Source organism: Euprymna scolopes, chromosome 2, assembly GCF_053919585.1.
Source record: "Euprymna scolopes isolate OS-2025 chromosome 2, ASM5391958v1, whole genome shotgun sequence".
NCBI lineage: Eukaryota > Metazoa > Mollusca > Cephalopoda > Sepiida > Sepiolidae > Euprymna > Euprymna scolopes.
Window position 1 is genome coordinate 35,662,814 of NC_136483.1, and position 16,278 is coordinate 35,679,091.

General features: G+C 32.4%; 1 protein-coding gene across 2 annotated transcripts in view; it reads left to right on the forward strand.

The window, feature by feature from the left end:
• LOC145291001 (uncharacterized) overlaps positions 1 to 16,278 on the forward strand; it is a 209,616-nt gene that overhangs the window by 163,030 nt on the left and 30,308 nt on the right. For both annotated transcript variants that reach the window (XM_080136532.1, XM_080136533.1), the window contains exons 12-13: positions 6,848 to 7,007; positions 11,786 to 11,844. In XM_080136532.1, coding sequence (XP_079992658.1) covers positions 6,848 to 7,007; positions 11,786 to 11,844 — 219 coding nt within the window. The remainder of the gene's footprint in view (positions 1 to 6,847; positions 7,008 to 11,785; positions 11,845 to 16,278) is intronic.

Here is a 16,278-nt window from a genome sequence, read left to right on the forward strand (position 1 = left end):
AATAAAAATATGATGAAAACCTTTTAAAAAAAACCACAATTGTTGATGGCTACACTCTTTTAAATATATATATATATATATATATATATATATATATATATATAATATTATATATTATATATTATATATATATATATATATATATATATATATATATATATATATATTATATATATTATATATATATATTACTAGCAAAAGTACCCGTCGTGACTGTGTTCAAAAACAGCCTACAGAAAATGGACTCTGATTTATGAAAGGAAGGGTTGTAAAGAGATAGCTTCGAATTTGGGGGTATCAAAACCAAAGCAAAATATGATGAAAGTAAAAATAAAATAGATAAACCCCATAATTTATTACACCATACTTGTTCACACTGAAACACTTATCACAATATTCTGTGGATCTATATTAAAAAACCTTGTTAAACTTTGTGACATATTTCCATTGGGGGTCAGGCGCGAACGAACACCTCATAATTTTATTATACCATATTTTTTCAAACTGAAACATAATTATCAAAGTATACTACAAAGCAGGTAGATATGAAAAGTCTTTATTAAAGTTTGTGCCTATTTCCTTTCTATATAGATAGGCGCGAACGCAGACCCCACAATTTTATTATATCATCCCTATTTAAGTTAAAACATACTTATCAAAGTATTATTATGTATATCTTTATCAAAAACACTTGTAAACGTTTTTTTTTTAATTTTTAAATTCTATATTTCCATACTTTGTGGACCAGGCGCGTACGCAGACCCCACAATTTTAATGAGTCGTCATTATGCCAGATCAAACATACCCATTCCTGTGTCTCGATACATCTATCATTATATGTGATCAGATTTCTATAATAGTCAACCATATAGGAGCCTATTCGTGACCAGGCACACACACAGACGGTCAGCTTTATATTATAGATATATATTATATATATTATATATATTATATATTATATATATTATATATATTATAATTATTATATATATATTATATATATTATTATATATATATTATATATATTATATATATATATATTATATGTATATTATATATATTATATATATATACATATATATTATATATATTATGCATATATATATATATATATATATATATATATATATATTTGTTGTGAGAGAATCACTCTCCAAATGGACTGTTCTATCCATTATATAAACCATAGACCTTTTGATCCCAGGTGTGGATTAAACACCTGAGCGACCCTCGTCTGCTCGGTGACGTTTACTACTCTTTTTAGTTATAACCCTTTTACGTTGTTGTTCCAGTAATACATTGTTTAAACTCTATTCCGTTGTTATGTTTTCTTTTTGGCTTATTGCAAGCCATAGCACTGGCGACATTGGATTCAGAGAACGTACTCACGTTTAAAAACAGTGTTCTAAAAAACTAAACACTGACGACATTGGATTCAAGGAGCATACTAAAATCGAAACCAGTAACGACATTGAAAAAAAATACTCGTGTTGAAATAGTATTCTAAAAATACTAACGACGTCGGACTCAAATGTTATCAAGCCTAAGGAAGTGTCTAACATAACACTTGTAACTGAAAGGATTACGGTAACTAAAAAAAACAAACAAAAAAACGCAGATCATTACGGAAAAAAGAGGTTAAAAGAAATAAGTTCGTCATGACTTTCAAAGATAGCGCAGTATTTTTGCAAAAAAGAAAAAGGTTCGTCGCAACTTAGAAAGGTAAATTTTTATACTTTTGGAAAAAGAATTCGTCACTTGTGGTTTTCGCTGCAAAAATCGGGCGTTATTTTTTTTTCTCCGGAGAAAAATATACACTTGATTTTTTTTTTCTTTAGACAATGCTTTCTTTTTTATATGTATATTTATGTTTTTTTACTGTTCGTTTTATTGTCTGGAGGAAGAAATAAGAAAGAATAAAACGGTTTTGTAAAATTCAGCGAAATGTTTTGAAATTACTAATGCTGACAAAGCAAAATGGACGAATTGAAAGCAGTGTTGGAACATTTGACCAAGTTGCATATCGATGCCGCAAAGCGTCAGTAACAATTTGAAAAACACTGGATTGAACGTCAAATACGATTGGAGGAACAGCAAAAGAAATTGCAAAAACAGCGGAATGTCAAATACGAACCGAGGAACAGCAAAAGGAAGTTCAAAAACAGTTAGCCGAACGTCAATTACGAACAGAGGAATAGCTTACAGAAATTGTTAAGAATAATGCGAACGCGGAAAGCAATTCAGCATTTTCTCAGAATACAGAATATGGACCGCGATAGACAATTTTAAATACGAGGAAGAGGAAAATCATTCACAGCGTATTTTCGGCGTTATGAAGATTTTTTTGATATTGACTGCAGCAACTGGTCTGATCAAAAGAAAACCAAACTTCTACTACGAAAATTGGAAACGGCTGAGCATGATAACTTCGTGGATTACATCTTGCCTCGGAAAACAGCAGATTCATCATTCAATGAGACGGTAAATTTGTTAACAGAACTTTTCTCGCCGAAAACGTCTCTTTTCCATAAGCATTGGAGATGTTGAATGTGGCAAAAGACGATAATGACGATTTTGCCACCTACGCAGCTGTAGTGAACAAACACTGTGATGATTTTAAGTTGTCTGAACTAACAGAAGAAAATTTTAAATGTTTTGTGTTTGCACAAGGGTTAACCTCGGGAAAAGATGCGGAAATCAGGCGTAGAGACCTTACAAAATTAGAAAATGAACCGAACTTAACACTTCAAAAATTGACTGAGGATTGTCAAAAAGTAGAAATTATAAAAAAAATGATGCAAGAAATATCGAAGCAGGCATCGCGAATATAAAAAAAGTAACTAAGAAAATACCGTCGAAATGGCACACAGACACTAACCACCGAAACTCAGAAAAACTAAAAGCACCGAGCGCTTGTTTCAGATGTAGTGGAATACATTGGGTAAGGGATTGCCCATTTTTAACAAAAAGATACCATTTATGCAATAAGATCGGTCCTAAAAGTTCGCACTGTAGGAAAACTCTGAATAGAAGCCGTGTACGTCAAACCAGAACTAAGGACGTCGTAGATGAAAATCTACGCAAATATGTAACGGTTAACATTTTTGGCAAGGCTATTAAATTCCAATTAGATAGTGGATCGGATCTTTTAATAATAAATCTCAAAACGTGAAAAATATTACGAAAGCCGACTATGTTAAAAACTAACAGAATGGCGACGGCCGTTAATGGTACAAAAATTCATTTTGAAGGTGAATTAATTACAAACGTCACTTTACGGGGGAAAACAAAAAAACTAAGATTGTATGCGCCAAAAGATAGTGATAATCTGTTTGGTTCTGACAGCATGAAGGAGTTTCGTCTCTGGTATCTTCCTATATCCACATTCTGCAAGAAAATAGATAACCGCCTAGCAGAAATGGAGAAACTTATAAGCTTGTTTTAAAAATGAATTCACAAACGTATTTACTCCTGGCCTGGGGAGATGTACAAAAATGGCCGCAGATTTTAAGTTGAAACCTAGCACACAACCAATATTTGAAAAGAAACGTAATGTCGCGTTCGCTTCCCTGAACAAAATAAATCAGGAACTAGACAGATTAGAAAGCATCGGTATACTGGCTAAAATTGAATATAGTGAGTGGGCTGCTCCAGCAGTTTACGTAAAGAAAAGGTCCGGAGAAATTTGCGTTTGCGCCAACTTCCTGAACGGACTCAACGGGTCCTTAGAAGATTTTCACTATCCATTACCTAGCCCAGAAGAAATGTTCACGAAATTAAATGGCGGCAAGTTTTTTTCTAAGATCGACTTAAGCGACGCTTACCTACAGATTCCAGTAAATGACAAAAGCGCTAACCTCCTCTGTTTTCTTTGTGGCTTATTGCAAGCCATAACAATATATATATATATATATATATATATATATATATATATATATATATTATACTAGCAGAAGTACCCGTCGTTGACTGGGTTCAAAAACAGCCTACAGAAAATGGACTGTGATTGATGAAAGTATGATAGGTTATGAAAAGGAGGGGGTTGTAAATAGATAGGTTTTGATACTAAAAAAGTTTACCCTAAGCAAAATATGATGAAAGTAGAGATAATTTTCGCGAAAATATATTTTTTTATATCAACTTTGTTTCCATTCGTAGCCAAAAGTGACCAACAAAATGATGTTTCGTTACAAAGAGAAAATGTTATATATATATAATAATATAAATATACAAGAAATAAATGTTACCACAGTCAATAAAAGTTACTTTTATGGTAGAAAAGTTCATTGGTTTGTATTTTTAAGTAGTTAGAAAAAAAAGTTGGGGGTTTTTTAATTCACGAACTGGTTTTAAAAAAAAATCAAAATGGCAGCGACTTTGAAATGGAGTTTCAATTTGAAGGAGGGGCACCTGAGTATTCTGTGTTAACAATTTAAGACCGTCAACGTAAGGAATATTTATAAGCATATTTTAATATTTTCCGTTATTTTGTGCTTGAGGAATATTCGATTATGGCATGTATAGTTTATATAAAGTTTAAGTAGTTATCGCCTCAAATTTCGTTTTAATTTCGGTTCGCTGAAATTATTTCAAGTAAAGAGCATTAAAAACTATTTCAAAACAAAAAAAAACATGAACTGAACTTTTATTGACTATGGTAACATTTATTTCTTGTATATTTACTTTTTCGGGTAGTCGTTTGTTGGCTTTTTTGCTAAACACTCTTACTAAATAATATTGACGAAATATCGAAAAACAAAGAAACAAAAAAAGTTTTGAAAAATAATGAAGCTTTACTTACTTTAGTAAAATAATCCGAAACAGCAAAATGGGATATTAAAAAAGTAAACACGTAATTACTTTAGTTTTTTAAAGCAAAGAATCGATATAAATATGAATAAGCTTTTATTTTTCGAGGCAAGAAAATGCGCCCTTTTCAAGCAGAACAGCTTCGTTTCAGTTTTACAATATTGAACGGTGTAGTATTGTGCTGTCGCATTCAGGGTTGTACTATTGTAATGTAAAGAACACGCAGAAAGGGTTGTAATCAACTGAATTCCTTCTAGTACACTGACAAAAAAAGCTTAAACAGTTATATAAATAAAAATAAAAAGGCTATGCACATGTTTTTAAAAAGACATGTAATCACGTGAGCAGGATTTTATCCTTTTTTTGACACGATAACAAGTAATGTTCTTATTTTTTTTTTATTATTTATCTATTTATCTATTTTCGAAAGAGTGCCACGTGCAAGTGGAGAAGGAAAAAACAGAGTTATGCAAAATTTGTGTCGAGAATTGTCTAAAGTTCCGACTTTTTTTTTTTGGCTTTCACTTTAATAAGAACGCGAATTTATGAGGTGTATTTATTCGACATAATATGATTCAACTCAAAAAAATAAATAAAAACTAAAGTTAAATTAAGATTAAAGTTAAGATGTTATTGTGGACCCTCACCCCTTTTAAAAACCTTGTTAAACTTTGTGACATATTTACATTATATGGAGGTCAGGCACGAACGAACATCCAATAATTTTATTATACCATATTTCTTCAAACTGAAACAACATAATTATCAAAGTATACTTACGCAGGTAGATATGAAAAGTCTTTATTAAAGTTTGTGCTCTATTTCCATGGAGTACAGGCGCGAACGCAGACCCCACAATTTTATTATACCATCCCTATTTAAGTTGAAACATACTTAGTAAAGTATTCTTATGTATATCTATATCAAAAATCCTTGTAAACGTTTTTTTTTTTTTTTCATTTTTTATTTCCATACTTTTGGGGCTAGGCGCAAACGCAGACCCCACAATTTTTATGAACCACCATTCTGCCAGATCAAACATACCGATTCCTGATCCTCGATACATCTTCTATCATTATATGTAATCAGTTTTTTTAAAATAGTCAACCATATAGGAGCCTAGGAGCCTATTCGTAACCACACACACACACACACACAATCACACACACACAATCACACACACACACACACACACACACACACACACACACACACACACACACACACAGACGTTCAGCTTTATATTATAGATACATATTATATATACAGGGTGACCCAAAAAAAACAAAAAAAAACATAGAAAGAATAGAAATTTAGAACATATGCTGTAGAACGGAGAAAAAAGGCCAAAGAACCTAATGTTCTGATGTGATGTTTTAAATATAATAAACTAGTTATGACCAAAATTTCATTTCATTCGGACAAAACACTAAGAAACGGGGCCTAATTTGAAGTGGGGCCCGTTTTTTTCGGGTCACCCTGTATAATATATATTATATATATATATAATATATATTATATTATATATATTATATATATATTATATACATTATATATATATTATATATATATTGTATATATATATTGTATATATATATTATATATATTATATATATATTATATATATTATATATATAGTATATATATATAGTATATACATATATATATTATATATATATATATATATATATATATATATATATATATATATATATATATATATATATATATAAAGATTATTGGCTAGGTGAAATACAATGCAGGATCTTGTTCCTATGAATTTAGAAAGACCAAACTATTTGATCAGCAATGATGTGTACCAATCTTACACATTTCTCTAAATCCAGTTTTAAGAGAAAGTCGCGTGGTAATAAGCGTGAATAACCAATATCTTTTTTTATAGTCACTTTTTTGTTTATAATATAGTCACCATTTTCGGATTAAGATGGCAAGTCCAATCATATTAGTGATTTTTAACTGGCAAAAAGACTCGTACATTAAATAATCTTATACTGTGTTTTTCTTCTTTTTTTGCCAGTTTCTTTATGACGTGGATACTTATAATGATACAGAAGAATTCTTTGACCGATCGTCTGACCAATATTTTCACAGTAATGGCCACCAAAAACATAAACAACACCTTCTAAAGAATGGCCGCAATGACAAGAAATCACGAGGAGTTCATTTCAGCAACACAGGTTCAGTATAATTACACTTTCCTTGCATCGGCCATTAAAATGTATGTCTGTGTATGTGTGGTGGGGTGCAAAACAAATTATTTCAGCAGCTCTGGTGGCCTCCTTAGCTTTACTTTTGTCAGCTGACTTAAAATGTTGTTGGATAAAATCAAATAGAGTCGCTTTGTAACAGTTGGCACTTACCCTCCCCCCATTGTGGAAAGATGTGACACAAGGTGGGAAGATGGAGATTGGAAAGCCAGTGCACAAGAGGAGATACATTTAGACCCACAAAAATTGTCTGAGCAGCTCCGTTTGTATTCCCGGTAGGAGCACATCAGGTTATCTCGATATATAATATGTCGATTGCAGAAATTCCCCTCTGGAACAAAGTACCGTAGGTTTGCAACAACAGATGCCACATACAAATTTGTTATGTCTAAACTATTAGCCACTATCTTATGCAACTTAGAACGATATTTTAGACACATTTAGCCCCTATTATAAAATCTTACATTTCATCCTAGAAGCAACAGCATTACAATCACACCATCTTTAGAGAAAGTAGTTCCTATTTTTCTCTCTTAATATAATGTCCTCCTACCACCCCCAGTCAATACTGGGAAGAAATATACACATTCTACAGATATTTTGCTTGCACCCTTATTAACTGGATCATATACTCATAGACATAACATAATCTTTCCATTTCCCGGTTCAAAAATAATAAATTCTCCCTTCTCACATTCCGCCAAATCTCGTTGCTTGAAAGGTGACAATTCGTTTATTCCAAAATCTGCATCTTATTACAAAAACGAATGCTCCAAAACTTTTCAAATATGGCATCGCTCTCTACAAGAGGCAATCCTTTTTAATAAAATAAACCAAACACAAACATAATAATCCCAAAATCTTTATAATTTACATTAAATACTTCGTACATGTGAATTATTCTTATACACTTATGATACCGTGCTAAATCTTTTGCGTTTACATAAATCGTAGATGTTGTTACATCGTAGATGTTAATTGTTCTTATACATTGATGCTATTGTGCTAAATCTTTCATGCCTACATAAATCGGAAATCTTTCTTTTCTTAAAAGTACGATTACCTAAAATTCTTTCTAAAATAAAATAAAAAAAACAATAAAGGATTAAGTGAATAATATAACCGACACCCAGTATTTGCCGAAACCTTACACAGTGAACTATATTGCTTGACTCTAACATTTAATCATAACCAGAAATTGGCAGTTTACATACTTCAGAATCTCCTTATGTGTGATTTTGAAGTCTTTATACTGTCTATTCCTGACTATTTGCAAAGTGTGTGTGCGTGTGTATGTGAGTGCGCATCCATGTGTGTTTGTATGTATGCATGTGTCTGTGCGATATAAATCAATCTAATACTTGCGTTAATCAGACTCATCCACAGCAACGTGACGCCGGGCAGGTACAGCTAGTTAGCAATAAACTAATCCCCTCTCAAAAAAAGACAGTAAAGCCTGGGATAGTAATTGTCTGTATTTTTGAGATGAGGTGTTTTCATTGATTGAGATTGTCGGACTGACTTCCTCATGTTGTTTGTTAACGTCGCAACGTTTCGGCCGTTTTGCCCTCCGGCCTTCCCCAGTTCAGTACAAAACACCTGATGAAGGCCGGCGGGCAAAACGGCCGAAACGTTGTGAAGCCTGGGATAGTCGACTTCCTAGAACTGCTCAGAACTATACCTGAGCCTGACAAATGGAAGGTCATTTACTACTCAAAAATGACCACAACTCTGTCAGGTTGATTGTCCAGGATATATTCTCAACTTATATAATAGGTTTACTAGAATTGTCTGGATAAAAGTGATGAGTAATAATCAGTCTTCTGGAGACTGAAGGATCCATCCTCAGTATGGGTAATACTAAAAATACAATTATGAATTATGAAAGATTTCTACCCAATTGTGGCTAATGGCATAATCACGTTTGACACACCAGTTTCCATCAGATCACCAAAGTTAAGCAACGATGAGCCTGGCCAGTACTAGATGGGTGACTATTTGAGGCTTCCAAGTGCTGTATGGACTCTCTGCTTATCTCAACATTGTTTCCTGGACTTCTCTTTGCCACTGGGTTCCAGCAGTGCCGATTCAGGATAGGTGTGGTTAAGGATTGCGAACCCTTGCCACACAATTACCTGTGCAGTTGCCCCTACAATGGGTATCCTTTGTCTTTCGAAACTGAACGGAGGCATCGATGTCTACCAAATTGTGGCTAATGGAATGGGAACGAGTTACTTCTATGGATTAAAGAAAGAATCCTGTTCGAAAATTACAGATTTCCAAATTTGATAGAAAAATTCATGAGTTCGACAATGTATAACTGAAAAAGGTTAGAGGCTACATCGATCAAAACGTTGTAAAAATAACATTAAAGATGAAAAAAGCAGTCCAAATCGTATAAACAGTTGTAAATTTATTAAAAAAACAATGTTTTTAATTGCATATTATAAACAATGTTTGCAAGAATTCCTGCTTTACCCAAGAAAGATAATCATGACTAATAACACCCTACCTGAGAGCTCGTTGTTCAAACCCCTCGGCTTAACATTCACAGGCAACACGAATTGGGACAAATTCATTCAGGACATTGCCAAAGTTGCTGCAAAGAAGGTGGGTTCCCTCTACTGTGCTAGAAAATTACTCACACCTGAGAGTATCCTGTGTCTCTACAAAGCCATCATTTACCCATATATGGAATATTGTTGCCACATATGGGTTAGTGTGTCTATCACTCATCTCTCCCTCTTAGACAGGGTCCAAAAAGTGTCTCAAATTTAATAAGCTCACACTTTTGGCCAAGCTTGAACTCCTGTCCTATCGCCTCAATGTTTCATCCCTGTGCCTGTTTTACAAGTACTTTAATGAAATGTGCTCTGACAAATTCATTTCACCTCAATGTACATATCTCTGACAAACCTATCTAGTAGCAAAATCCCATCACTTCACTGTAGAAGTCTCTGGATGCCGGTAAACCTTCTACTCTAATTTTTTCTTCCCTCAGACTGCTAGACTTTTGAATTCCCTCCCTGTTTCCTGCTTCCACGACTGTACTAACGTGCAGAAGTTTGAATGTAATGTGAACAGATATCTCGCTCATCTCCTCACACAGTCCCTTATAAACATGGTCACAAATAGTAGCCTTTTATGTCAAAGCGCCAAGATGCCTTGTTTGAGGTGAACAAGAGTAAAAAAAAAAATCATATGGAAGCTCCTTTTTCAACCATCACACTGCTGAAATTGGCAGAATCAAATCACGTTTTTGATCCTTTTCTTTCTGTGTCATAAATTTTCATTCTTTAAAATTGATTTTCACTGAAAGAGCTTTTCCATTCCCTATGCATAATTGTTCAATAATGCAAATTCGCTTCATCTGTTCCCAACTGTCAGGAGCTAAGATTGACATAACTAAAAAAAACTTAGGTCCAAATTCACTCATGACTATCACAAATCAATCTCACCTCTCTTATGTAAATCAGTTCTCATCAGGTCATCGAAGTTAAGCAACGTTGAGCCTGGTCAGTACCAGATTTATAAACATTTGGGAATATCAGGTGAGGTATGTAAAAGCAGATGTCGACACCTCCCTGTAGGAACTGCAAATAACCTAACGCTGCCATCTCCCTTAACAAGAATATACAAACGTCTGGAAACTGCTTGCAAATTTGATATTCCCATGAAACTTTCTCCTTTGAAGGAAGCCATTTCAACATGACTATGGTGAGTGACACAAGGGTTCTCGTTAGATCACAGAAGTTAAGCTACATTGAGCCTAGTCTGTACCAGATGAGTGATCATTTGGGAATACTAGGCACTGTATGTGGGAAGACATCAATGTTGTCGCCTTCCCTGGCTGATATATTCATGCAGCTGGGGACTAGTTTAATTTCCTAGAAACTTCTTCCTTCAGACGAACAGAATGAAGGCTATGGTAGAATACTGATACTTCATCACACATACACAAAACAACAACAAAAGTAAATAATATTCATATTACTACTAATCTAATGCAGCCAATACGGCACAATCACGTTGACACACTGGGTTTCGCCAGATCACCAAAGTTAAGCAACGTTGAACCTGTCCAGTACTGGATGGGTGATCATTTGGGAAGGCGAGGTGCTGTATGTACTGTGAGGTAAAATACCAGGTTGAGAAACTAACGTGGTCTATCCTTCTCTTGAGAGTAGATAGGACTCTCTTAAGCCATGGTAGAATCACCATCTAGTAATGGCGTTATGATAAAAAATATCCTTGATAGCCCTGGCGAAGCATCAAGTATTCAGCTACCGACAAGTTTTGAATTACACTACAAACTCGTGTAGTGAGTTCAATCTCGGCTGCGGCTGTGCTGGATAGATGGATTAATGCAGTCATTCTCAAGCTGTCCCCCTCTTTATGTATTTCATCATTTAACCCCAAACAAAAATCATGACAGAAAAACAAAAAGGTCTAAAATGAACCTTTTTTTTATTGTTTAGGACTTTAGGTTTTGTATAAAAATACTATTATACATTCGTATCACAAAAAAATTTTAAAAAATCAAACTTTTTTAAAATAGTAAATTCTGAAATTAATTTGTATAGACATGATACAATCTGAGAAGAAATAATTGTTTTTTAAATTGTCAGGTACTTCAATTATTTATTCCATAGAGATAAATTTACCTCTGGTTGAGAACCTCTGCACTAATGTATCACAGATTAAGAGAACTAATTTTTTTATTTCTCTCTCTCTCTCTCTCTTTCTAGTTCACCTGATTGAAGTCACCGATGGGGATGTGATAGAGAGTAAGATACTCATGCCCGAGGTAAATATAAGAATCACTCCATAAAATATAATGAACCTCTTAGAATTCCCGCACATAACTTTTCGTCTTCACATGGGAAGGAACTTTAAAATTCGTTTCAAAACTTCTTTGGATTGGCTACCTACAAGAAACTCTATTTTTCGTCTTCATTTGCAAGCTTTTACAATTGGAAGCTTCTCTGGATTGATACTGCCATTTTATTTGGAATAACAATTTTTTCTAAAACTAAAATGGCTGACACCTCAAAACTCACGTTTCAGATGACATAATCTTAGACCTTCTTTCAAGTATATCTTGTCGCACTCAAGAATCTGCATGAAATTTTGAATGGAACCCTTTATTTAATCTATGGGGTAGTATACGCTCGTTCTGTCAGCCATGGCAGGGTAGAAGTCCTAAGTAATTTTCAATTGTATCGCTCACACTGATGATTGAATCTTCAATCTCCAGACGAGTGTTACTTAGAAATGAATTTACCTAGTAGTTTAACCGTTACGCCATGGATCCATATATGTATGACACATGAAGATTGGAAAGGTTCCTGGGATTGTTGCTGGTGAGGTGGTTAATAATTTGGTGGATTTTTACCTAGGCGCCAAAGCTCCACCAAGTTCAATGAAGCAAAGTAATCAGAGAATGTCAAACATCTGGTGGAAAGTATGTAGCAATTTTCGACATTACTGCGAGTATTCTCTTAGTTGCATGTCTCTAAACAGTTTTCACGTGGTCAATTTTCTGAGGAAGATAAGAGTTTAAGGCAGTCAACACAACAAACAATCTGAATTTGTTGTCTAACAACACGTAATATAACAAGTGGTTCTTTTTAAAAGTCAGCAGCTATTAATATCTTATGCTATAGAGGAGAGCAATGGTGAACTAAATCTAAACATATTGATTGCCAGTAGACAAATGGAAATCCATCTAACCCTGCAATACTATCATTTAATTTTTATAACAAATAAATAACATTTTTCAAAAATATATGTGAACATTAAAATCTTTGTGGAAAATTTACAGTGTACAATATGTACTACTGCCAGCAGATACCAAATGTAAATACTGTTTGTTATCTATATATTAATTACAATAGAAAACTGCGAGCATGAAAAGTAATATGGTTAAGCTTAAACATGGAAAAGTAAAGGACTAGTTGTTAAAACTGGAAAAGAAAAGGACAAGATACTCTAGTAAAAAATATAATAAATTTATAACTTAAAATATTGCAGCATTAAGAATTGATTATATAATGTTATGAATTGAGTTAAAAAAATTCTTAATGCTGCAATATTTTAAGTTATAAATTTATTATATTTTTTACTAGAGTATCTTGTCCTTTTCTTTTCCAGTTTTAACAACTAGTCCTTTACTTTTCCATGTTTAAGCTTAACCATATTACTTAATCATATGTTAAAACACAGTAGTGTTTGAATGATATGATAGCGTGTGTTATTTTCTGTGTCATGCATACATTATTTTTCTTCCGAGTGACTTGTTTAATTATTATGGATTTCCATTTCTTGTAATAAATAATTTTACCAAGAATTCTTCATAAGTTTTGGTTTCGGTTTCGATTATAGCTGAAGGAACTCAAGTTATAAATATATATATATATATATATATATATATATATATATATATATATATATATATATATATATATATTCTTTTTTTTTTTTTTCTTCATAAGTTTTCATTTCAGTTTTAATTCAAGCTGATGCACCCAAGTCATATGGGTATATTTTTTTATTTTTGAAATCACAACTTTATAATACGTAAGAATCGATATAAAATTGACTCTATAATAATATATACAAAATTTGCAAGAATTAAAATATATTGAAGCGTATCTTATGACCGGGCTATGCTGGACGTCCCTGCTAGCTTAGATAAATACTTTCATAGTTTTAACAAAAGAGCTACAATAATTCAATGTGTCTCCATTTACACTGAACATCCACAGAATGCCAGCATCAATATATTACATATGAAAAGAGTCTGTTGTGGCATTTCCACAGGTCCTGCTAGTAATTGAATTATTATTGCACTAGAAGGCCGCCCGGCATTGCCCGGTCATAAAATACGCTTAAATATGATATTTTGATTAATGCAGATTTCGTATTTATTATTATATTATATTGAATCCAATATATAGTAATGATTTAAAAAGTTGAAAAAAAAAAATGACTTGTGTGCCACCACCAAAAATCGAAACCAAAACGCTTAGCTTACAATTTACTTTTTCCTTAGACGTTAATGCTTGAGCTATGAAGACATGTTTTCTGCAAGGCTAAAAATCAAAACATGAACCAATAGCTATTACGTTACGCATGCATATTCGTCATGCTATCGTTCGACCATCACCTGGCAAATTCCATGTTTTTAATTTTCACACTTTTGCACTGATTTTCCATGGCGAATATCCTATATATTAATTTAATGTCTGTAGACCAAAAACTGACAGAGGAGTTTGGTAAGCAATGTTTTTAAACACACACACACACACACACACATATATATACAACTACTTCATTTACTCACATAAAATTAATATACGAAAGTATAAATTTATGCGTAAACTTTAAGTATTTACTTCAAAAGTGCTCAATACATAGGTAGAGCTTGTTAGTAAGTTATAAAATATATATGGCGATTAAGCTACACTGAATATTCTGCGTTTCATCCACTTTAGGACTCTTCGCATAAGTCTGAAGAGTCCTAGAGTGGATGAAACGCAGAATATTCAGTGTAGCTTAATCGCCATATATATTTTATAACTTACTATATATATATATATATATATATATATATATGAGCAAACAGTTAATAAAATATGTTAAAAAAACACTTTGAAATGAGTTGAAAACATATTTAATCTGAAAAGGAAACACTAGATAAATGGATAGTCCTTAATCCGCGGAGTTTCGAAGAGATACTCTACTTCTCATCAGAGGGTAGGAATTAGCAAAATGCGGGATCGGATTTTGCATGAAGAAGTATTTGATGAAACAACAAGTAAGTCAAAGATCTTACTTGAAAACAAAATAAGTTAAGCAGAGGGAATATGGTAAAGAAAAAGGTGATTACACATGAATGGATAGTCTGGTGGAAGATAAAAAATCCAGTGACGGTAAAATCCAAGTGTAAAACTTCAATAAAGTTAAAAGAATTTCCATTTGTACAAGTAAAATCCAAAGAAATCCCGTAATTGGAAGAAGATGGTCCATAATAATCCAAAGGCAGAAATCCATGGAATAATTCACAAAAATGTGTACAAGGAAAAAAATAATATTAATAAAAGAAAAATAAGATGTGCTTTTCCCTCTACTTCCGAGACATAACTATAAATAAAAAAGATCTGGGAAGAGAAAGGAGAGAAAAAAAATGATAAAGTTAAATATAAAATAAAGGGAAACAAAAGTCAAAATGCCCCAGACAGGAAATGTTAAAGGCGCGAAAATGTATATAGGGCAAAATAATATAGGTCAACTGAAATGTACAGGTCATCACTAAAAAAAATGTCAGCTAGAGTTGTTAAACGACACTAAAAGGAAAATAAAAAAGGAAAATAAAATAAATAAATGAATAAATATATAATAAATAAATAGAAAATAAAGAATAAATAAATGAATAAAAAAAAAAATAAAAAATAAAATATAATATATAAAATAAAATAAGAATAAAAATAAAAAAATAAAAATTATTTAAGGGGAGAAGATGGCCAGTATCTGCAATTTCAGGAAAAAAAAATAAAAGTAAGTAAATTCATCTGAAGCTAAACTTTTACTGACTTCTATGAACATTCATAACTTCACTGAAATAATTTCTCTGGGTACTCCTAGATTCACCCTCAAAGATCATAAACCCAATTTCTATGACAATGACCGTCACTGGATTTTTTATCTTCCACCAGACTATCCATTCATGTGTAATCACCTTTTTCTTTACCATATTTCCTCTGCTTAACTTATTTTGTTTTCAAGTAAGATCTTTGACTTACTTGTTGTTTCATCAAATACTTCCGATCCCGCATTTTGCTAATTCCTACCCTCTGATGAGAAGGAGAGTATTTCTTCGAAACTCCGCGGATTAAGGACTATCCATTTATCTAGTGTTTCCTTTTCAGATTAAATATGTTTTTAACTCTTTTTCAAAGTGTTTTTTAACATATTTTATTGACTGTTTGCTCATATTATAAGCTCTATTTCCTATTTGGTTTTATCGAGCTTTTATATCTGGCTGAGATAATTTTATAAATATTAATTGTTTAATATTTATAATTTACTTTAATTTTACCATCTTAGATCATTTTGGTAAATTCAATTGTAATTTTCATTTTATTTTTATATATATATATATATATATATATATATATACATAAATATATATAGAAAGAAGTTTGTGTTTACTATAATCTTTTTACGCAAATATTACGCA